This window comes from Blennius ocellaris (genome assembly GCF_963422515.1).
Source record: "Blennius ocellaris genome assembly, chromosome: 5".
Lineage (NCBI taxonomy): Eukaryota > Metazoa > Chordata > Actinopteri > Blenniiformes > Blenniidae > Blennius > Blennius ocellaris.
Genome location: NC_137654.1, coordinates 27140538 through 27164018, shown reverse-complemented (window position 1 = coordinate 27164018; position 23481 = coordinate 27140538). Strand labels below are relative to the sequence as shown.

General features: G+C 41.6%; 1 protein-coding gene across 1 annotated transcript; it reads left to right on the top strand.

The window, feature by feature from the left end:
- Positions 1-3184: 3184 nt before the first annotated feature.
- Positions 3185-13269, top strand: plp2b (proteolipid protein 2b). Its single transcript, XM_080497433.1, has 5 exons — positions 3185-3549; positions 8452-8607; positions 8978-9076; positions 11907-12003; positions 12096-13269. The coding sequence occupies exons 1-5, from the start codon at positions 3451-3453 to the stop codon at positions 12107-12109; spliced, it is 465 nt and encodes a 154-aa protein (XP_080353559.1). The 5' UTR covers positions 3185-3450; the 3' UTR covers positions 12110-13269.
- Positions 13270-23481: the final 10212 nt, after the last annotated feature.

Sequence of the window (23481 nt, the reverse complement as noted above, 5' to 3'; positions counted from 1 at the left end):
GTGTGTGTTTGTTTATTCGTTTGGATTTATGTAACGACATCAGAGTTTCGTCGATGAACCCCCGTCCTGTTTTTGATCGCCTTTTATGTGGTCCAGAAAGTTGTAAGACAGAGTTATATAGTTTTTTAACTGGTGTTTCTACCACACTGTAATCAGCGACACGCATACTCACACTGACCAGAACTCTAGGCAAATGAGATGGAAGTATATACAATCTTAAAGATCTCGGTTACGCCACGGTAAAACTACATATTACCCACGAGGCAGCCTGAAACAGTATGTCCTCCTTCTGCATCCTCAGACCTTCTTGATCTCTTTCTGACCGCAAGTCTGCATGCATCGCACTCCTTATACTCCCAAAGCTTCCAGAGACATGTTTAAGAGGCTGAGGCTCGAAGCTGCAGGAAAGTGTTAAGACTACGCAGCAAACACCGCGACATCTTAGTGGTTACCGCACAGCACATACTGAACAGCAGCTCCGCTACACTCTTACTTCTCAAAGCACAAAGTTAGTGCGGCAATAATGACTCCTCTCCAGATATAAATACACCTCCACGACTGCCAGTCCTCTGTTTGGATATTTCAAGATCGTGTTTGCAGAATGGTAAGAGTTTGCGTATCGATTGGTCGTTTTGCTTCCACAGGCCTCATGAGAATGAGTCGTCGTCCATTTCCAGGATATCCCTTCATTGTACAACCTTGATTTCAGTCGTAAAAAAAAAAAAAAAAGTTAAAAAATAATAATAATCAGGGTTCTTTGATTCAGGCAGTGTAGAAGCACCTGGCTTTTCTTCCTCCTTTCGTCCTCCCACCTCTGTTTCTCTTCCCTCTTTCTTTCTCTTTCACTGTAGCTCTTATAAATATGCTGAAATGAAATATACTCTGTTGTTAGTGGTGAATGATGTCTTGTGATACTCTCTACGCCTTTGGATAGTGCTGTGTTTATTGTGTATGATGTATTCATATTAGTATTTATGATAATGATAAGTCAGAGAAGAAAAAAAAGATCCAAGACTCTCCAGAATTCTGCTGTATTCTTATTATATGGGATTCATGTGAAACAAAATGAAATAAACTTGAAATTATTCTGTTGAAGGTTAAAATGTGTTCTGTTCACTCAAGGGCAACCTGTTTTTTTGTTGTTGTTTTTCTCAATATGCAGTATAATTTCACTGATTTTGTTTAGGTGTGGATTAGGATTTATACTCTTTGGCACTGTGCAGGTGTCCACCCCCACAACTTTATTTGTAGAGCACCAATTGATTTAAAATAGAAATGAGAAAGAAAATTCAATATGTTCCGCTTTTACATTAAGGGGGGGAATATGAAAGCATTTTAAAAATATCATCATTTAAAAGCAAGTTTTACTTAGCTTTTTTTTTTTTTTTAAAGCAGGCACAGATTCTGCCAGAATAAAATTCCTCCAGGTGGTTTCAGGTTGATAGAAAAGGCACCATCACCTTTGATTTTTCAACTTCCACTGTCCTAATAAGTGACATTTTAAAATCAATTCTAAATCAGACAAGGAGCCAAAGCAGAGAGGGTAAGATTTGGGTTATGTGACGATGTCTGCCACAATGGATTAATGATCTACATTTCTTAGAACATGGAGCATGTAATCTGATGTCAGGCAGACTGCAGCCCGATTGGTTTGACCCTGCCGTAACGAATATGCTTTGACACTGTGGTTTTGGTAAGGACTCATTTCATTCAGCTAAAAAAAACAAAATAATGACTTCTATTCAACCCTCTTTATCTATAAATGACACACATTAGATTAAAACCTGTTTATGTGTGCACCAATTGAAACATCTTAGGTCAGGCTCCACATATAGCCCAGTTTGATCTCTGCTGGCCCATACCATTGAAATAAACGCTTAATTATTAACTTTATCTTAGTTGAGATAAAGATATGCTGGAAGTGTGAGTTTAGAGCCAATGGGTGAATGTTGCTTTCAATGTGTCAGAGAGTCTTTAGCTTCATTTACATTGTCCTGTACATTGATCTTGACATGTTTTCTGGTAAAGAAGCTTTAATGACTGTAACAGGGACACACATTGTATCCTGTCTATGGTACAAACAAACAAAAAATAAATAAATAAAAACAGCAGTAGGAGAGAAAGGGGTATAACCCAAGGAAGGAAATTGCACCACTTGTCAGGAAAGGCACCTTGCTAGAAATGTGTGGCGAGACAAACAAGTTGAATACAATCTACTGTGGTGACCCAGGAAGGAAGCACCCTGATGATCATCTGTATCTTCATTTGTAATTATGCAAGTGAGCACACACACACACACACACACACACATACACACACACACACACACACACACACACACACACACACACACACACACACACACACACACATCCAGCCAGCCATCTTCTGTACCGCTTCATCCTGTGAAAGGTCAGGAGGCGCTGGAGTCAGTCCCAGTTCACTATGGGCGATGGCAGGATATATAACCTGGACAGGCCGCCGGTCAATCACAGGGCAAACCCAGAGACACAGACAACTATACACATAGATATACGTAATTTAGGGTCACCAGTAAACCTTTCATGCATGTTTTTGGACTGTGGGATGGGTTACTTAATCGGGTGCACGAGAAAAACATGCAAACTCCATACATAAAGTCCCTGCCAGTATTTGAACCCAGGGCAATTTCTCGATTTGGGTCACTCCACATGGATTTATTATTAAGCACTATATGCCTATGTATATAGACCTATAATATTGTATTGTAATTTGTAATTGAATCCAATCAAGAATATAGTGTTTGAATGGAGTATTGTCTTTTCACCCCTGGGCGTGACAACTACATGTTTCTCGGACATCCCAGCTCCCAAACATTTAAAAAATCCTGCTTGAGCTGTGACTTATATAAGGTTGTCATACTTACTCCTTTATACTTTAAGAAAAATAAAACGAGTAACATAAATGCATTTGAGAGTGAAAACAGAGGTTTTGTTCAGAATCTCCGTGTACAAAATTAGACCCTCCCAGAGAGCGCTTGCGTTTCCGTGGAGACCCTGAACGCGGCATGAAGGCAGCTCGACCGGAGAAAAGCGAAAGCCAACGCCCCGCCACTGTCAGCTCAAGCTCCTCCACTCCGTCCGCCCGCGCCCTCCCTCCCTCCCACCGGCCCTCCCTCTCTCTCGTTCCCTCCCAGGCTGTTGCAGAGCTGCTGTGTGTGGCTCGTCTGAGTTCAATCAAGGATTTCCACTGAAACTTTTCGTCGGATAAGTTGATTCCTTCGCTGGAGACGAGAGAGGAAGAAAAAAACAAAAAAAAAACGGCGGTTAGACTCCAGGAAGCGACTTCAACTCCCTAGGCGACTTTTATTTTTTTTTACTCTGCCTCGTCGATAAGAACGCTTTAAAGCGGCGTTTATTTTTTATTATTTAATTTTGTGTGTGTATGTTTGGTTGAGTGTGTCCGACCAGAATGGCAGACACGACCGCTACCAGCTCGGGAGGCACCGCCGTGGAGAAGCTGACGAGCTACGTGAAGACGCAAAAGGGCTTCATACTTCTCGCGGAAATAGTGAGTCCCAACTAACTTGACGCTTCTGTGTTTCTCATGGAAAAATCACGTATCTTTTGATTCCACAATAAGAGACTCTGTCCAGGACTTTTGTAAAAGTTTAAAATCTTCAACCAGCTTGTCACACTGGTTGTTTTTTTCCCCCTCATTTAGCACCAAAGAGCCAAACGTTGACGGCAGATGATGAAAAGGTCACACGGTTTAACTCCCTTTTGTACCTTTAATACCACAGATACTATTTGTAGGCAGAGTGGTAATAGTCCAAATATGGTGGGAGGGGAAAAATACCCTGCATATCACATTCCTGCTCATGAAGGGTATTATCCCCCCCCCCCACACACACACACACACACACACAGCCTTTCAAATATTTGCACATGTGGTTGCAGTTAACGGGAAATATAAAGAAGGAAATAGAAGCATTAGATTAACACTAATGAGTCCTAATAATAAAAAGGTGTGCCTGTTAAAAACGCCCACCTTCTATTCTCCTTGAAGAACCGTTTTTTTGGGGTTTTTTTTTTGCATACGATTGCCTCCGTTTGCATTTCACAGCTGTGTGATCTCTGAACACACAAATCACTCTGGCCTGAAATGCTTTGTATACGTTTCCCGTCAGAGTAACCAAGTACTTTTACTCAAGTACAACAGCACTGGTTATCTGTTCTGCTTTGGAAAATGGTGACTGAATTTCACACACACACACACACACACACACACACACACACACACACACACACACACACACACACACACACACACTCACAACAGTGGATGTAGTCTGCATTCAAGAAATTACTACTTAATAGATACTTGATGCATATTAATACGTACTGTGTGACGTGTTTAAGAGATTTGGGATCCCAAAAAAAATACACACAATTTTGATCAAAATTCGATTTTTATCTACAGTTCTAATTACTTGGCTTTTTGTTTTGTCTTTAGTTTGCAGGGAGACAGTGAACACTGTTGGATAGTGTTCTTAAATCCTTGCAGATGCATAGTAAAGTACTTTGTTTAGCCCGATTGATTTATTATAACAAAGACAGAAGAAATCAGAAAATTTTTTGTGTTGGGATGCAGGGCTTTGATTGTGGAGGCAACTGCTAAACAAGTTTTCGACAAACATAAGATCGAACACTAAATTTGCTGTGTTCGTAAAGTGTGTTGACCTGTTAAAGTTGCCACATTTGTAAGTCTGCTGGCCAATAGCTAAACATAGCCATCTTGACCAACCCCACTACCACATTCGATTATACTGATTTGTTGCAACTGGCCACTTTCCTTGTTGATATATCTGTCATTGGTTTCCATTAATTCACCAGTTGTCTTGTTCTTAAAACATCCGACATCAAATGTTGATCTCCAACAAACAACCTGAAACTCTCATACAAGTTTCACTAAGAACAGTTCGAAACTAAAATATTTAATATATACTCAGTTTAATGGAATTTTAAACAGAATTAATCATAAAACATTGAATTCTTACACTTAAACAGAACTACTCAAATTTATAAGATTTTATCTGATGTAATGGCTGTTAAAGCAGTGAACAATATTGTCATTTATCTATGAAAATGAATGGCAACATGTTCAGCCCCAAAACAAAGGGTCCATAAAAATAGTCAACTATTAGTGAACTAACAACATATTAAGTAGGTAATCAAATTATACAAGTGCATGTCTGACTAAGAGCGCCAGTAAAATGCCTTGTCATTGATAGACGGCACATTGCCTGGCGCATTTCGACGGATTCATCGCATGATGTGATATTCCTACTTATCCATCTTTAAACTGTAAAACTCCGCCGCTACTTTTCCGACGTGCAAAGTTTCCTTGAAGTGGGGGAAGCCCAGCGTGAGAAGCTTCTGCTCCCTCTTGCTCCTCAGCCAGCTCATTATGAAGCCAGTTGTTGGTCAGAGGTCCACCCACTCTAAAGCTTTTTTTTTTTTCCTTTCCCTTTTCTTCTCCGAAGTAATGGAAATTCCAGGCTGGTGTGAAGTTTATTCCAGGGAACGCATGAACCCGCCTAACACACACACATATATCTGGCGTGCCGTTCCAGGGTCGCTTCACGCTCTGCTGAACACCCGCCGTAGTTTGTTGCTTCCTGAGCTCCTCACAAGTCGACTAGATAAACTTGAAAGGAAGTCGTCTGTCATGGTGGATGACTGAAATGGTTTACGGTGTGGGGAGGGGGGTGGGGTGGGGTGGGGGGGGGGGGGGGGTTTGCCACACTAAAAACAGGCGAATGTGGTTGTGGCATATTGTGGTTGTTTCCACTTTGACGGGACATTGAATATTTGCCGGCAGCGGTGTTGTTCAGATGTTAAGAGTGCAAATGTTACGTGAGCTATATGCTCTGGCAAGCGTGTTTTGACAGTACACATTAGCGTGCCTCGCCTAATTACATTTAGAGTTTAGCTTTGTCTTTTATTCGCCTCTCAGTGGTACGACCAAGCTGGAACATGTTCAAAGTCGCAGGGCAACATCCAGGTCCCGTTCACACACCCTGTGTGAGTGAAAAACGTCTATTTGTCATGTAGGAAGCCGAGCTCCGCGGTAGATAAGTGAGGATGAGTCATGCACTGGGCTTAATGTCAACACCGACGGTGATCTCCTGAAGTGGAGACTTTTGCCTTTTGCCGATGGGAAACTATTGTAGTTTTTGGTTGTACGTGTCAAAGATTTTTTGGGGGATTTGTGAATCAGAACGAGGAATGGAACTGCAGCAGGGCAGGGGGGGAAATGAAAACTTGCGTAACGCAGGAAAACGGCGCGATGCCGCAGCTGAGGAGTGACGAAATGAAAGGGAAGTTTCCTTTCTCAACAGGCCTGCTATTTTTTGTCAGCACCAGCACACACACACACACACACACACACCAAAAAAAAAAATCCACCCCAAAATGTGACTTCCCTAGCAACTGTTGCTGTTTGGTGTGTCTCTGCACCGCGAATGAGCGCTTGGCTCTCGTGTTGCTGCTGCCGCCTATAATTAGCTGGCCGTTCACAACAATTTCCCTCCAGTAGATTTTTTTCGGGAGAGCGGCTCATCCCAGTGATGCGAACGGATCCTGGCTGAAGCCTCTTGAAGGAAGCCACCGCGCGGCACAGATCCTCCGCTGTGCGGAGAACATAAAGGTGTCGCCGTCTCGTTTCAGAGGGACTCTTGTGTGACGGGTGTTTCTCTGTGCGGCAGGACGGCTCCGGGGCCCGAATAGAGCTTCCTTTGTGCGGCGCCGTGGGCCCCGGCCTCTTCTCGCCGCTGCTACAGAGGCAGCCTGTGCCAGTCTCCAGAACACATGAAGTACTGATGCGTCTGACTCGCCGGGGTCGCGGGGCGGAGGGGAGGGGAGTGGAGGGCGTAAGCGACAGATGTAGGGCCGCCGTCGAGTCGCTTGAATCACACGCGGTATCGTATAGACTGCGGTGATCTGACACTGTCTCCTGAGTGGTCTGTGTCTGAGAATAAAACATTGCTATGTTGCAGGATTTGGGCTTTTTATAGACTCGCGTCACCGGGAGCGTCCAGGTTTATTTAGTAGCTGTTGCAAAAAATACATTGTGTGATTTCTCGCAAAGAAAATGGAGCGGTTGAATAGTGCACAACGCATAAGATAAATGTATGAAGGGCCGATTGAGTCTTTGGAGTGAAATTGTTGTTTTCGATCATCGTTCAATGAAGGCTGGCACACAAAAATGAAAGTTTGATGATTTAACTTCATGTGACCGCAAACAGCTTCGGCAGGCTGCAAACGACAATATTTAAACTGATTTTTCCATGACACACTCCGATGCAGCTGTCTCCGAAACACAACTATGTGTCATCGAAGCCCGAGTTTACTTTACAAACGGACCTAAAAGGGAGGCGGGCAACGGCCGGGGTTCCCCAAGAAATGAGGCAAATGGAATCACTGCACCAAATGTGAAAAGTAAACACAGTAGCAGTGGTTTTTCACAGTGATCAGGACTCCACTGGGGGGGTGTCGGAGCTTCAGAGGAAGCACGGCGTCAGGATAAACACTGAGGTTAATTGAGTATTTTCTCCTTTCAAACATGGAAAGTAACACTATTAATCTTTTCATCATTTCATTTTTTTTTTTTTTTTGAAATGATTTCATTGTGAGTTCAGTCCAGTCGTTGTCGGTGTCAGATGAGAAGTGGGGACAATGAAATTCTATTTTATTTGATCAATTGTCACAAAATAATACAAATCCAACCCGATTTGGTATCATTGCTTGAATTTAATTTCGAGCCTTTGATTGTGGGACAGTGTGAAGTATCCAGTGCTTCACAGCCGCCACACAGTTTCTGTATGTAAAGCATCTGCCCACACAGTTTGACAGCAGCAACAATAGCGACATTGAAAAATAAAAAAAAGAGAGAGAGAGTGATTGCGAGCTGTAGGCAGCCCAAGTTGATGACTTCTCCCCTCTGGCAGCATTTCAACCGACCGAGATGGAATGTACGCCGAGTTTTCTTCCCCTCCCATGGAAAAATACGAAGAAACAAACACTCGAATGAAAACACCACGTGAGCGAGTCCGGCCCGTTATCTCGCTCTGATTTTATTTTGTGGAGACAAATTTATTTGATCGGGAATTGTTGCCGTCATATGAGTTTTTTTGACTCGACAATGGCGGCTTTGTCTGAGCGATTTACTGTCCAACTGTTCAATAGACACAGATTATTGTCTGTGGCTCCGGGGCGGCAGGTCCTGCTTCAACTGCAGCTCCTCATGTACAACACGCAGTTTGAATAACCTGAAAATCTCACCGTGGCGAGGAATGTAGGCATCGTGTGCGTGTGAGTTTCCTGGTGTAGCTGAGGTGGTTCCTGAGATCTTGAACTGTATTCCATATTCTCTCTCTCTCTCTCTCTCTCTCCTCCCCGTCATTCACAGGTCCTCAGTTTAATTGTCCTCATCTGCTATGCGGCGTCTAATTACGGAGGATACACAGCTGTGGCCATCGTCGAGATGGTGTTCGCCATCATTTTCTTTGTCGTCTTCATGATGGAGCTCGACAAGCAGTTCCAAGTGCTCAACTGGGTCTGGAGTGTGAGTGCACACGCGCACACACACACACACACACACCGTCAGCATTGTATTAACACTGCGGTGTCTCATTTGGCCACTGAGAGTTGCAAACTCAAGCCACCGATACCCAGAATGCACCTGAGAGGTGTTGAAAAAGATCGTCGTGTGACGTGTTTTTCCCCCATTGATCTGGAGTCAGATACAGCTCGTATTTCAAAAGGCATAAAGAGTTTTAGAAAAAAAAAGATGCGACAACTGCATTCAACGTGATTCCTACAGAGGTCATTTCCAGCTCAACGTGAACCCTGAACTAAAAACTACCACTACAGTATACATCTACACACAGCACTTTATCCTTTGCTCCTCTCATTTCCATTCATTTATGTTGCAGGATCTTTTCCGGGCTGCGGTTGGTGCCATCCTTTACCTCATCACTTCCCTGATCTGTGTCATTCGAGGAAGCGGAGATGGCGCTCTGATCGCAGGCGGGGTCAGTCTTGAACTTTGCATGCAGTCATAGTTCTGCAGGTTTTATTGCTTATGTTGATAACCATTAACTATAATCAAGGACTTTCTTTTTTAAAGATGGACGTCTGATCGATCATATATATATATATATATATATATATATATATATATATATATATATATATATATATATATACAGGACTGTCTCAGAAAATTAGAATATTGTGATAAAGTCCTTTATTTTCTGTAATGCAATTAAAAAAACAAAAATGTCATACATTCTGGATTCATTACACACCAACTGAAATATTGCAAGCCTTTTATTATTTTAATATTGCTGATTATGGCATACAGCTTAAGAAAACTCAAAAATCCTATCTCAAAAAATTAGAATATTTCCTCAGACCAAGTAAAAAAAAAAGATTTATAACAGCAAAACAAAATCAAACATTTGAAAATGTCAATTAATGCACTCAGTACTTGGTTGGGAATCCTTTTGCATGGATTACTGCATCAATGTGGCATGGCATGGAAGCAATCAGCCTGTGGCATTGCTGAGGTGTTATGGATGCCCAGGATGCTTCAATAGCGGCCTTTAGCTCATTTGCATTATTGGGTCTGGTGTCTTTCATCTTCTTCTTCACAATACCCCACAAATTCTCTCTGGGGTTCAGGTCAGGGGAGTTGGCAGGCCAATGGAGGACAGTAATGCCATGGTCAGTACACCAGTTACTGGTGGTTTTGGCACTGTGGGCAGGTGCCAGATCATGCTGGAAAATGAAATCATCATCTCCATAGAGCTTTTCAACAGATGGAAGCATGTAGTGCTCTAAAATCTCTTGGTACACAGCTGCATTGACTCTGGACTTGATGAAACACAGTGGACCAACACCAGCAGCTGACATGGCTCCCCAAACCATTGCTGACTGTGGGAACTTCACACTGGATTTCAAGCAACTTGGATTTTGCTCCTCTCCAGCCTTCCTCCAGACTCTAGCGCCTTGACTTCCAAATGAAATACAAAACTTGCTTTCGTCTGAAAACAGGACTCTGGACCACTCTGCAACTGTCCAGTGCTTCTTTTCCATAGCCCAAGTCAGACGCTTCTTCTGTTGTCTTGCAGTGGCTTGACCATGGGAATACGGCTATTGTAGCCCATTTCCCGGACACGTCTGTGAACGGTGGCTTTTGATACCTGGACTCCAGCTTCAGTCCACTGTCTTTGAAGCTCCCCCAAATTCTAGAAGTGGCTCTGCTTCACAATGCTGTTAAGGCTGCGGTCCTCTCTCTTGGTTGTGCAGCGTTTCCTGCCACATTTCCTCCTTCCAACACACTTTGTGTGAATGTGCTTTGAAACTGCACTCTGTGAACAGCCTGCTCTTTTAGAAATGTCTTTTTGTGTCTTACCCTCCTGATAGAGGGTGTCAATGATGGTCCTCTGAACAGCAGTCAGGTCAGCAGTCTTCCCCATACTTGTGATTTAGTTTACTGAACCAAGCTGAGTGTTTTTAAAGGCTCAGGGAAACCCTTGCAGGTGTTTCGAGTTAATTAGACGATTCAAGTGATTAGTTAAATGGCCTGCTACTATACTTTTTCATGATATTCTAATTTTTTGAGATAGGATTTTTGAGTTTTCTTAAGCTGTATGCCATAATCAGCAATATTAAAATGACAAAAGGCTTGCAATATTTCAGTTGATGTGTAATGAATCCAGAATGTATGACATTTTCATGTTTTTAGTTGCATTACAGAAAATAAAGGACTTTATCACAATATTCTAATTTTCTGAGACAGTCCTATATATATATATATATATACTAGAATACAGGGGCTTCTGTCAACTTCAAACTTGTCACATGAGCTTCCTGCCTGAGTCTCCTGCAGACCGTTTGACTGGTGCTGTAATTGTGTTATTTCACTTCAGTTACTTTGATCCAGGACCAAAATGTCCCCACGCATCCAAAAAAAACATTCTGTAGCATATCAGCACCAACTGTCCGTGACACGACAACAAAACAAAATGATAAGAAAAGGGTTGCTTTCGATTATAACGCAGCAAATTATTGACAAAATGAAATGGTAGAGCAACGTCCAGCCAGTGATTATAAATGCAAAAACTGAGTAGTTTTCAGTTAAAACTGACCCATGATGATGACTAATTTGACTTGATTCGTCCCGACAGTGAATTAAAGTTGTAAAATAAACCGTATGGAGGAGCGTCGGGGGGAGTGGTGGAGGGGGGGGAAATCAGGGGTCGGTTGTTTTGGTCCGACGGGCTCAGGCGAATGAACAAGCCGCTCCTCTCCTCCACTCCGGGATACAGAGAGAGTCACTGTGAGAGTTCGCCAACGCTCTTTTAAAGTCAACACTTTCCTCCTCATGAGAGGACTGAACTTTAAACTAGGCTAGGAGTGAACCTCTGCAGCATGTTTTGGATTGAGGGAGAAAAGCAAGACTATCTGCGCGCAGGATGAAGATGCAGAACTCCAAATAGCTCACAGTCCAACGCACACGCCGTCGTTGGTGAGCGAGTGAATGATTGCGTAACACCAGCGTTTCTCTAAATGGTCACAGTTTGACCGCCTCAGAAAATATCGAGCTCTCCACCATTATGGCAGACCTGAACATCAGCTTATTACTTATATGCTCATTTTAAATATGAATTTCCTACGTTTTATATGCTTTAATTAAAGTTTTTTTACTGTTATGATTATTTTATATGTAGGGGGAAAAAAGGCTTTCTCCCACTCGAGGGAGCCACATTTCAATGTGAATATTGTTGAGGTAAAATAAAAAAATAAAAAAGAAGCATGTTTTGACTATACTGACGACGCTCGGTTGTTGTCTTTTAGGTGTTTGGCCTGATTGCTGGTTTGGTTTTCGCCTACGACACCTACACCATCTTCCAGCAAATCAAGAGCACCAGGCAGCACTCGGCAGCTCCCACTGGTAAGACAAACAGAAACTCACTTTTATTTGCACATTTCTCCTCAAAGCACGACTTCTAAGAAGTGTTTTTTTTTTTTTTTTTTTACTTGCAGACGACAGAGTTTAACGACTCCACGATGTGTTGACTTCTGACAAGAACACAGAAGAAAGAAAAGATTTGTGCAGGAAGTTAAGTGTGGTGGAGGAGGAGGAGGAGGAGGGGATCAAAGATGGACAATAAAATGAGCAGGTTACTGTATGGCATGAACAGGTGAGATTTATTTTAGGGCCGTGCCTGACAGGATGTGGGGGGGTTAGGGAGGGGGAGGGGCATCATCAGAGTGATGGCGATCTCACTACACGCCGAGTTTCCCCCGTGAGACTTCGACGTGCCACTGATCAAAAAGGGAAGTCGCAGGCAAAGTAACACTTTGGTTGATGTCGTCCAGCAGCTTGTTTAAAACACTTGTAACCGTTAAAGGACTGCTGTAGTTAAATAGTTCAGTGTTTCACAGGGTTCCCACTGCCCCGACGTTTCTCTGGCAACACTTAAAATTGGAGAAACCTTGAAAAGATTTGAGATTATTCTTCACAGTCTAAGCTGTCGGTGAAACAAACACCACCCCAGGGACGCCAAGTCAAATCTAACCTGGAATAAAATATGCTTCAAATGGTTTTAACCGACTCAGAAGCTTAAAATGAATTTGGAAGAAATGTGTGGGAATCCTGTTTGTTTTTTTTGTTTAGTTAGTTTTGGACTGTAGACTGACACAACGACGGGTGCTTTGTGAAGTGTTTAACATCTTAACTGTGCTCTTGAGCTTGTTTTCTGTAATCCAGTGCGGTTTCTCTGCTGGTCAAACGTTTCCTTCTCTGTTCTTTAATCATTACATCTCCTGTGTGTCAAAGTGCCTTAAGTCTCACTTCACATTAACCGTTTTTCTACTGAATCTTTTTCTGCATCTTAAAGTTCCCGACTGTCACTGACCAGCAGCTGTTTGACTATTTCATTAATAAAGTTTAGATTGTATTATTAGGACTCATCGGTGACTTTTAACCAAAAGAAAATACTTGTCGTCCTCCAGTTTGCCTTCCAACTTTGGATTTTTTGCTCAGGTCATATTTTCTTTTCTTTGTAACACGGTTTTAAAGGTGCACAGTTTTTTTTTTTTTTTTGGTGTCATATTTTGTGTCACAAATTAGTACAGTCCATTTTTCCATGTGTCCATGTTGTCTTGGAAGAAATCTAAAATTTTAAATAAAACTTTATGATTCTTATGGGTTCAACTGTATGTACCTGTCATTGTTTCCTCAAGCATTTGGTGGCGTGTCTCGGCAAAATGTTCCCTTTGTTTGTATTTTTCTAACTTGCTTGACAAGAGTCTGCAGCTTGTAAGTTCTAAATTCAAAGCAGCCTCACTTTGGGAAATAAAAGCCATTGTTGCCACAAAAAAAGATCTGTTGTGGTTTGCATTGTTCACAGGTTTGTTTTTAGTTTTTTTATTATCGTCTTAATAGGTTTGTTAGAATAAAGTACAGTAAAGCTGTACTGCTGGATTTTAACCTTGTTAGTGTTTCTCAGTTGATCTGCAAGCCTGTATTTCTTCCCCTCGGCCACTAGATGGCAGCAGTGTGTCAGTCGTGTGTTGTGTATTCTCAGATTAAAGTTGGCTTTTAACAATGATCCAGTAACAAAGAGGTCGTCGATGTGTTGTTCACACTCTCCCATCTGGCTTCTGTTTACAAAACAGCATAAATTACTGTTTGTGCACGACTGCAGCCCGGATAGCTGGAGATCCCGCCGATGACCTCATGCAGCTTCTGTCTGCCATTTCTAACCCCTCCTGATCTTTCTTTCCATTGTAATTAGGGTCCGAGCACTGAAACCATAAGGATTGTTATTAGGGACCGAGCAGAAAGGCCGAGGCCTGTAAAGAAGTGTTTTGTTTTTTCTTCTTCCCCCAATATAATGTTTTATTTTCTTCAAAATGAGCCCACAGATGAGAGAGTGGTCTTGTCATTGAAATGTGACCTGCGACATATTTGAAGTAGTGAAGCAATAAATAACTTGTCTATTACAACAGGTAAATGAATTCAACTCTATTCTTATATAACCTTGATAAAGCTAAAGATTCCAGACTGTAAAGATAAATTGCACATGTGAGTAAAGCGCATCATGAATTTGGTTTGAATCCTACTGAAGCGTATTGCATTCACGTGAAAAACAAAAGATCAGCTCCACTTTTCTGAATGAACAAGATTATGTCAAGAAAGGACTAAATTGTATACAAGAAAACATGTCTCTTTATTTATTTGAGTCAATTGGACAGTGGTGCCTTTTTAATCCAGAAAAAAACCCCATTCTAAGAACAACAAATGTACAAAGATGTCTAATCTGTTTGGATTAAGATGGTGTGGCTGCAGTCAAATTAAGCTTTGGCCTCCAATAAGGGCTGAGGGATGAAGAATGTGGTGTACCCAGGTAACTGATGTTACACTGCCTCTTGCAGACTGGACCCACAACCCAAAGCAGTTCAGAAGATGAACAAGTTAATATGTCTGACTTAATACATTGTTAGTCAACGACACCTCTCTCATGCCGCTCTACCATCTAACAAGGAGAAACTCAATGTGATCATATCATTCAAACATATTTCTGATATGCAATCCACCACACCATCCGGTCAGAGAACCATACCCTCCATGCTGAGAAGTATTCTCCATCAAACAGGAAGTATATGTAAATAATGTTCAACCCGTTCGACGCTGCTTGCAGCTTTAATATTACTATTATTACTGAAGGCAGTTTATGCATGCAGCCCCTCCTTGTCATCCTGAGATTACATGATTCCACTTTGCGTTGCGCGGTACTTCCGTTCAATTGTACTAGCAACATTTTTATGACCCGTGTCATTTTTAAAGAGCTGCAGCGGAATGATAATCCCTTCTTTGGGTCGGCGTCACACCGGCTGCCATCGCACAATAACTCTCCCTGCAAACACACCTGTGTGTGTATTTTCTCGTCAAAAATATGTATTTAGGAATATGTACTTTGTGATTGAAGGCACAGCGAATGACTCATCTGGTTGTATGTACACACACACACTTGTAAAAGAGATTATTAATCCTAGCGTGGTTCTCCTGTCTAAATAAAGGCTGATGAAATGAAATGAAAATCTGACTGGGCAAAAAGAAAAATATGAGGATTGTCTGCAAAATGCACATTTAAAACATATTAATAAGTCAGAGGACACTGGTGGTTGTTAAATTCCTAAGGTTTTGTCTTCCAAAACAATCTCATTATCATGTATTTCTGATTGTTTTCGTAGTACTTTATAGACTTTCCTGGAGACCATAACAAAATGTCAAGATATGTAAATATAATCACAAAAGAATGAGAAAATATTGAAAGTTCCACTGTTCGATTGTATAAAATTGCCTGTCAGCCTGCATGTAATTAATTGTGTTATAATGTGATCGATAGAACTCGTGTTTTTGTGGTCAAACATGTTCACTTCATCTCGCGTTTTGTGGAAAAACAAAAATTCACAAATGTGATGTCAGATTAAATCAAACCTACAATTGAAAGTTGTCCCTTTCAACATTACAAATCATTTAACTACAGGTGTACTCCTACTTCAAAAGCTTTGAAGTAGGAGTATTTTTATTCTTGTTATCACAGTTTTAGGTCAGATATGAAAATCAATATTACAGTATTTTTCAATGTTATACTGTACAGTGGTGGTGCAGTGGTTAGCACTCTGGATAGATCAATATTCCATGAGATCACAAGTTTTCCCTTTTTCCTCTTCAAAGCTGGAGGCCATTATTCGCCAAACACTAATACAATGTGGCTGTAATTCTTCACAGGTTAGCGAAGTGAGCATATGTTGAGAGATTTTCAGGGTTGAATCCCACTGCTGACAGCTAACTGCTGGGGGTCCCTTTGCGAGGCCCTTGACCCCCCCCCCCCCCCCCCCCCCCCCCCCCCCCCGACCATGAACTATTTAGACTTTTAAAGTGAGCTTCAAATTGGTTTGGAGTGAATTGTGTAAGGTGATATTGGGAATGACATTCAGTCGATTTCAGTAGGATTTTAGAAAGCATTGTATAAGTGGAGGCATGCGAACTCCCTTGTAGCCTAGGTGAAACAGCAGCCAAACTTTGAGGCAGTTTTCTGTAAAGCTCGAGTGAGTTAAAAGGAAGTGCTTAATATTTTCAATGTAAAAATAGAACCGCTGATATTTTGAATTAAAACACTTTATAACACATAAGTTTCACTAAATCAATCATAATATGTACATTTAGTGTAAGGCTACTTATTAAAACAGCCGTTTTCTGGTCTTTATTCGTGGACAAAATTTGCATAAAACGAAATGCGTGTTTTATTTTGAAAGCAAATCCGGAAGTGTGTGTCTCGATGAAGCGAGCTTGTCAGATCTGATGCCTGGAGTCGGAGTCGGTAGTTGCCTGGGACAGACGGAACAGATCCCGGGTTCGTCTCAAGGAACCAGCATGTAGTTGATCGCGGAGTACTTTGGTTTTAGTATTTAGACTTTATTTCCTCTTTTTCTCCAGTTGTTTCACCCGAAAGCTGAGTTTTTTTGTTGTTGTTTTTTTTTTTTTTTGTTAACGCGCGTCGGGCGTCATGTTTCTGCGGGGGTCTAAAAAGCGACGGTCCAACCGCTCGGTGAGTCTGTTTCTCTGCCATTTATTTATCTCTTAATGACTTTCACAAGTCAGGAAGAAGAAGAAAAAAAACCCAAAAAACAAAACCCGATGTCTCTTTTTAAACGTATGGTTTCCCCCGGTTGTTTGATATTTATCACAGACTTAAGTTTGAAGTTACAGTGAAAGCAGCGCGAGCGGAACTTCGTCCCACCTTCACCTGGCTTTTGTCTCCACGGACTGTTTCAAACAGAAACTCACCTGAAAAAAAAAAAAAAAAACAACTAATCATAGAGTGTGTTAAAGGGTCCACATTCTTTGTTTCTTGAGTCACGTCGGCCGCCCCAGGTGTCGTCAGGAGGGGGTGACTGAGAACACGTCATTGGTTTGTACCTGCAGGTCGACGTGAAACCTGAACACCTTTTATTACCTGTCAGGGCTTTTTTTTTATTTAAACAACTGCTGCTGGCATGGATGAATGGATGCATTGAGGGAAAAGTCCAACTTTAAACAAAAAACAGTCAATTCTATCAGACAGATGTGTGTCTATATAACATCTGGACCTGCAGTTGGGTCTTTTTTGTGTTTTTTTTTTTTAAACTCCAGCGACCATGATTATCTTAAAATGAATCACCGACTGTATTCTCAGTTTAGTCACATCAACTATTTTGTGGCTGCATTAATACTCTCCTTGGTCAAAACAACACTTTTTGAAAATACTTTTGCAATTTTCTCTTCTTCGTGCCATCCATCCATCCATCCATCCATCCATCCATTTTTCTAAATGCAATTTTAACATGGAATGTCAAGTGATCTTGGGTGTATGAAAGGTGCTAACAAATAATATGTATTATTATTATAATTATAATAATAATAATAATTATTATTATTATTATTATTATTATCTTCTATACGATTTTATCCTGTTAACTTTGGGACGAGGGCAGTGACAGGTCATCAGTTCATCACAGGATACACACACACACACACACACACACACACACACACACACACACACACACACACACACACACACACACACACACGCCTCAGGGCAAGTTAAGGTCACCAACCAACCTCATATCCATGTTTTTGACTTGGAAGAAACTGGAGGAGCTGCTGGGAGGAAACCCACTCACATGTAGAACATGCAGACGTCTCACTGAAAGGCCTGGAAATAGTTTTTGAATCCACGACCTTCTGGCTGTGTGGTGAGAGTGTGAGCTGAGCTGTGCCATCCTGCAGCATCGTCACACAACTAATCAATTGATCATAGAAAACCATAGCTCAATTAATACTGTAAATATTGATTGCAGGATATTGGCAGCGTATAAACATATAAACGTGTAAGTGTTTGTTAATGTTTACCAGCCCAGAATCTAAAAGAAAGTCTATATTAATGTGCAAATCAAAATATTTTTCAATCCAACCAAAGAGATGTCATTGATTACTTTCAATTGATATGGAAAAGGAGTCTGAGGAGTTAAAAAATAAAGATCACTTACAACTTTACTAACTTAAAAAAACAAACATTTTCTTTATTCAAAATCAATATTATGAAATGATTCCATCCATGTTGCCCTTGTAAATACAGCATTAGAACCATATATGCTTTATTCTTTTCAGAGAGAAGTCCATCACTATAACAGTATCTGTTACTGCTTTAAAAGTTAATTAGTTATTTGGTTGTCTGACCATTAAATTGTGTTTCAGTAGTTGTTTGATCTTTTGTTTGTTTTATTTCAATTCCAGCACAATAAATAAAAACAAAATAACGAGTACCGTTGGAATTGAAAACATGCTGGAAAAGGAGTATGAAGACGCGTAATAAAAAAAAAAGAGAAAAACAACATGTTTTTCATAGTTTATATTTTCAAGTTCAGTCAGTTGTTGCTCGATGGAATTTTGGAAAGAGAATTGGAAAAAAGTCTGGTGAATACCACTAAAATAACATTACTCAACCTGTTAGTGCTCTAATTGTTTGCTGATTAATTGATCTGTTTGGTTGACTGAATAGTAATCCCCAACTGTTTTCTGTTTCGCTAATCTCTTAATCTCGCTGAAACAAGGAATTTTAAATTATAAAGTAAACCTTCCACGACTTGCTGGTTAATTGACACCACTTTGGATTTGAACCTTTGGTCCTAAGATGCCCCGTTTGCAGACCTCTGTATGTTCCTGTGTTTTTCTGTATGTCAAACAACATTATTCTACTTTTTTTTTTTTTCACCTTTTGTCTGAAACTTAAAACGCCAAGCAACAAATTGCGTCCGATAATGACAATAATCCAATAATTCTCAGTTCCCACACTGCCGCCAAGTTCAACCTCGCATACGAGTCTCGTTGCAAATCAGATTAAGACCAAGCGCGGGCCGAGCGGTCATAACATTGCGTCACTGTTTGGATACACTTGTTGGTATTTAGTGCGTAAATTCATCTTAAAGAGCTCCGGTGGTCCATTAGCACCCGGGGACATCTGTTCCCACCCACCGCAGTACAATAACCTCGCTCAGGTATTGATGAGCGTCATCAATGTTTCATGCGACACTCTCATTACATCAAACGCTTCGCTGTGACTCGGCAGCCATTTATCCCCCCCCCCGGTCGCGTCATTATTCAAGTGCCTGAATTGAATGCGGTTGTCGCGACAGCCGAGCGGCGCCTTGTACACGAATAAAACAAAACAAAAAAATATTTTTTTTTTGGTGCCGACAGTTAATCTCTCAGTCAGCGAGTCGCACGCGTCCCGACGCCTCACGAAAACATTTCCATCCATCGGTGTGAAAACAGGATCAAACAGAGAGGCCAAATTTCCGTCCGCGCTTCCAGTTGTTTTCCATTTGATGTGTGATTATCACTCTTTTAGCAGGAGGTGGAGTTTGACACGTCCATCTTGCGACCGATTCGTCTGGTTTTTTTTAAACCGTTTATCAATATTGCAAAAGCACAACAAAATGACTTTATCGTACAAATAATCAATCACAGCTCTCGTTAATGTCGCGGGCTTGTCCGACCGGTGGACGGTGTTGGAATTCACCGAATCAATAAGATGCAACAAGCAGAGCTGTGTTGCCCCGCAGGCTGGTCGTTTGCTCCCGTCCAATAGGGAGAGGCACGGCTCCTCGCCGTGCCCCCAGCCCGTGACCTCTCCCGTTAATGTTTAATCCGTCCAGCACCACAACTTCAAGGAGAATGTCATTTTCTGGCTATGTCGCTCTCACGTGGGCTGTTCCTCAGCCAGCCGTGGCGCTGTGGCGTGTTGTTGTTGTTGTTGTCAGATAACAAAGCGGGGTGGACTCTCAGTTTGTCCGTTACCTCGGTAGCGAGAGAGCAAACCGCCGGTCAACCTTCGACTCCCACTCGGTGAAAACAAAGGAGCCGATACAGGAGGGGAGGAAAAAAAGAAAAAAGGAAAAAAAAGTCTGACGCCGGCCGTGAGCATGTGATGAGACTTGAACGCGTATTATTTACTTTATCCACAGTTTTGTTTAGGAGAACGCGAGCAGCACCACTCCCATCACATCCGTCACTCGCAGCACAAAGGAGGAAAGCCTCGCTGTCGCCACTCGCACACCAGGCCGGAGCTTCTGTTGAAAACACCAAAGGAAAACCACGAAACTCGCTATTTTACATGAAACAATGAATCGTCGCTTCATTTATGAATATTTTTATCAGTATTTTTTTTTGCCGTGAACTCTTTACTCATTTCAAAAAGTGCATCTCCGTCTAGTGTCAATACTTTTGATCGTCTTCGTACCGTTCAAGGCCGCACAGCTTATCGATTGATTGAGAAAATCCCAGGATTTTCTCATCATTCATTATGTCACATTTGAACTCGCCGGTCCTCAAACGGCTGCACACTTTTATGCTGATTTGTCTCCTCATCTGACTGTAACTTGACTTTAAGTCAAGTTTTGATGCTGCGGTTTAAAAAAAAGTCTCAAAAGTTTATTTATTTTCTGTATTACAAAAATGGCATGTGAAGGGTTTAGTTTTCTCTTTTTTTTTTAAATGTACATTGACCTGATCTATGGCAAAGCCTGAAACTTTTTCGACCTTAAATTATCGTATAACTTCTGGAAAAGATTGATAACCCCAGCAAATGCAGTTCTTTAAGGTATTGTGCTTTCTTGTTATGTTCAGGGTTTAACAAGTCCAATCGACAAAAAAAAAGAAAATCTCCAAATAGGCACATTAAACATACAATTTTTATCGTATATATTAATATTTAAATGTGAGGAAACTGCAATTCTCGGCCCGGAGCCCCACCACAGCTTCCGCTTCATTTTCTCTCCAGAAAAAAAACCTACAACAATAAAACACTTGCATAACAGCAATGTATAATGTTCAAAGTGTGTCGATTGATTTAGTTCTGCCAAAATAATGATTGGTTAACTAAATCAACGTATTTGATTTTGGTTTTATATTTTATTCCCTGTCAAGGCAGAACAACATTGACAAGCCTACATGTGACACGTTTTATCCCTTGTCTCTTCATTTCATTTCATTTCATTTTATTTATTCTTTTTTCAAGGTAATGCAACCTAAAATAAAGCAACAATCCAACAAAAAACAAACAAACAATACATTCCATGAAAAGAAGAACAGGAGTTGGATGAAGAAAAAAAATCTTATAAACTCCAACCCCATTCTTGAAGAAAAACGTACAAACTAGATGGCCTAACCGATGTAAAAAAAAGCAACAACAAAAAAACAACAATTACATATACACATACATACACATACACCACCGCCCCCATCACCACCGCCGCACCACCACATCACCACCGTCATCATCATCATTATTGTTGTAAATTTTAACGTTTTTCACATTCGTCTCTGTACAAGTTAAGTGTCCTCTGTTTATACTTATATTTAAATTGAAGAATATTTGAACAACATTTTAGATCATTTTCTAGAGAGTTCCACTGTATCGCTTCGACATTGTTGAAACATGACTTCATTACGTCGTCTTCCAGTTCCGGTTCCTAGTTGACTGGCTTCCCTCACGAGTGCTCAGTCACTCTTTTTATTTACCTGTACCAGCAAATTTACTTTGACAAGCGTGAAAGCGCATTTTGTTCACTTGCGATTGTATTAAAAACAACAAACAACAACAACAAAAAAAGTTGATCCCACTCCTTTTCTCTGTCCCCGAGAAAGATTGAGCGCTGGTACACACACACACACACACACACACACACTGCGCCTTGGTTCTGTTTCACTTAAAATATCAGGTCGAGGAGCGTCTGAAAGCGCGGAGATATAAGGTGTCCTTTCATTTCTTGGGGCCGGTGAATGGCGAGGCAGCAACACCCTGCAGTCTCCCTCGATGTAATCAACTCAGGCCGGCTACGGTTTCCAGGAGCGTTTTTTTTTTTTTTTTCAACCGGCAGCTTCTCACTTTCGCTCCCGCGTAACCCCCCCCCAATCAGTGGAATATTTAGAAGTGTCGCCCCACCGCCGGCGTTGAATAGAAAGACATTTTGTGGTGTGTGTGTGTGTGTGTGTGTGTGTGTCCTGGGCTCACTGTGACAAATCAGTAACTCCTCCTTAAGAAGCACAAGCGAAAGGTTCAGTCGCCCAGAAGTCGTCGGCGTGCTTCGTCTGTCACCTTTCATACCCGCCTCTCGTATCAACGATCAAACGGTTGAAATCTAATGAAACACAATGAATCTGTGACGTCTCTTGTGCATGCCGAATCAAAGCGGCGCATGGCGGTCCTTGAAAGTGTCCATTAAAAAAAAAGAAAAACAGGCTCGACGTGTACAATGGTAGTTTAGTTGTTTGTCGCAGGCAAAATAATCAAACGGGTGAGCAGGTATGTACAGGCATCACATATCTGCAGTTTATTGCCTCGTTAAACTCGTGGGTTTTCCACGCGCTCGCGCACGTCGCAGTTAAAGGGAAGATAAGTCGCCGGACCTGCAAAAGCAAATGCGGAGAGGGTTTTTCCGTGGCGTCTCACGCGGACTTTGTTGAGAAATTCCAATTTTTCCCGGCGTCAGCACTGAACTTTCCAACGCCGGAGAGGTCGCGCGGGCGAAAAAAAGAAAGGAGGCCCGGCGACGGCGCAGAAAAAGGGAAAGGGCGCAGCTCTCATCCTGTGTTTGCTTCCTTCCTCTCATCTCTGAAAAAGAGGGCGAGCAGCAGAGATAGACGGGCGATATGAGGGGGTTGTTTTGGCGGCTCAGCTGTGGAGTTGCCTTTGGCTCGGTCCACCGTATCTCTTCCCCAAGTCACAACATGGCATTCTTTGAATTCACTGATTATAAATGTGTGGTTGAACTTTTTAAAAAAAACAAACCAAATAATGTGTCTTGTTTTGAAATCCATTGGTTCACAATCAGAGAAACTCATATAAACAAGCCATAATCTGACTCAAAGTAGTTTCTTTTGGGGGGGGGGGGACGATTTGCCAAAAACTAAAGCGCGTGCTTTATTTTAGGCATCATGTTTTGGTCTATTTTAAGCACATAGTGGTCATTGTGCCCTCGTACTCCAAGCTTTTCCAAAAAAACATGGCTGACCTGGACTCAGAGCTGCTCCTGAATCCCTCCTGTTTCTCCTCTCAGATCTGCAGCTCAACACTTTCCTCCACGACACCAGAACACAGAACAGACTGTAATTATTCCTCAGAGGCTGTGTAGAAACACTTAATGCTGACGAAGAGACTTAAAATCAGCAGAAATCGGCAGCATTACCGCGAGTTAAAGGTGTCTTGACGCTAAACTGCATTCCGATAGCTCGAATCTATTTCACTTGTATTATAATATTGGGATTTATTAAAGACACTGCTGGTATTACTTGAACTGACCTACACTCAGCCAC

Excerpts from the sequence above, each read along its gene's own strand:
- plp2b (XM_080497433.1), top strand. The coding sequence starts at position 3,451 with ATGGCAGACACGACCGCTACCAGCTCGGGAGGCACCGCCGTGGAGAAG. Across the intron at positions 3,550-8,451 it reads TCATACTTCTCGCGGAAATA|GTCCTCAGTTTAATTGTCCT; the intron begins GTGAGTCCCAAC and ends CGTCATTCACAG. Across the intron at positions 8,608-8,977 it reads TGCTCAACTGGGTCTGGAGT|GATCTTTTCCGGGCTGCGGT; the intron begins GTGAGTGCACAC and ends TTTATGTTGCAG.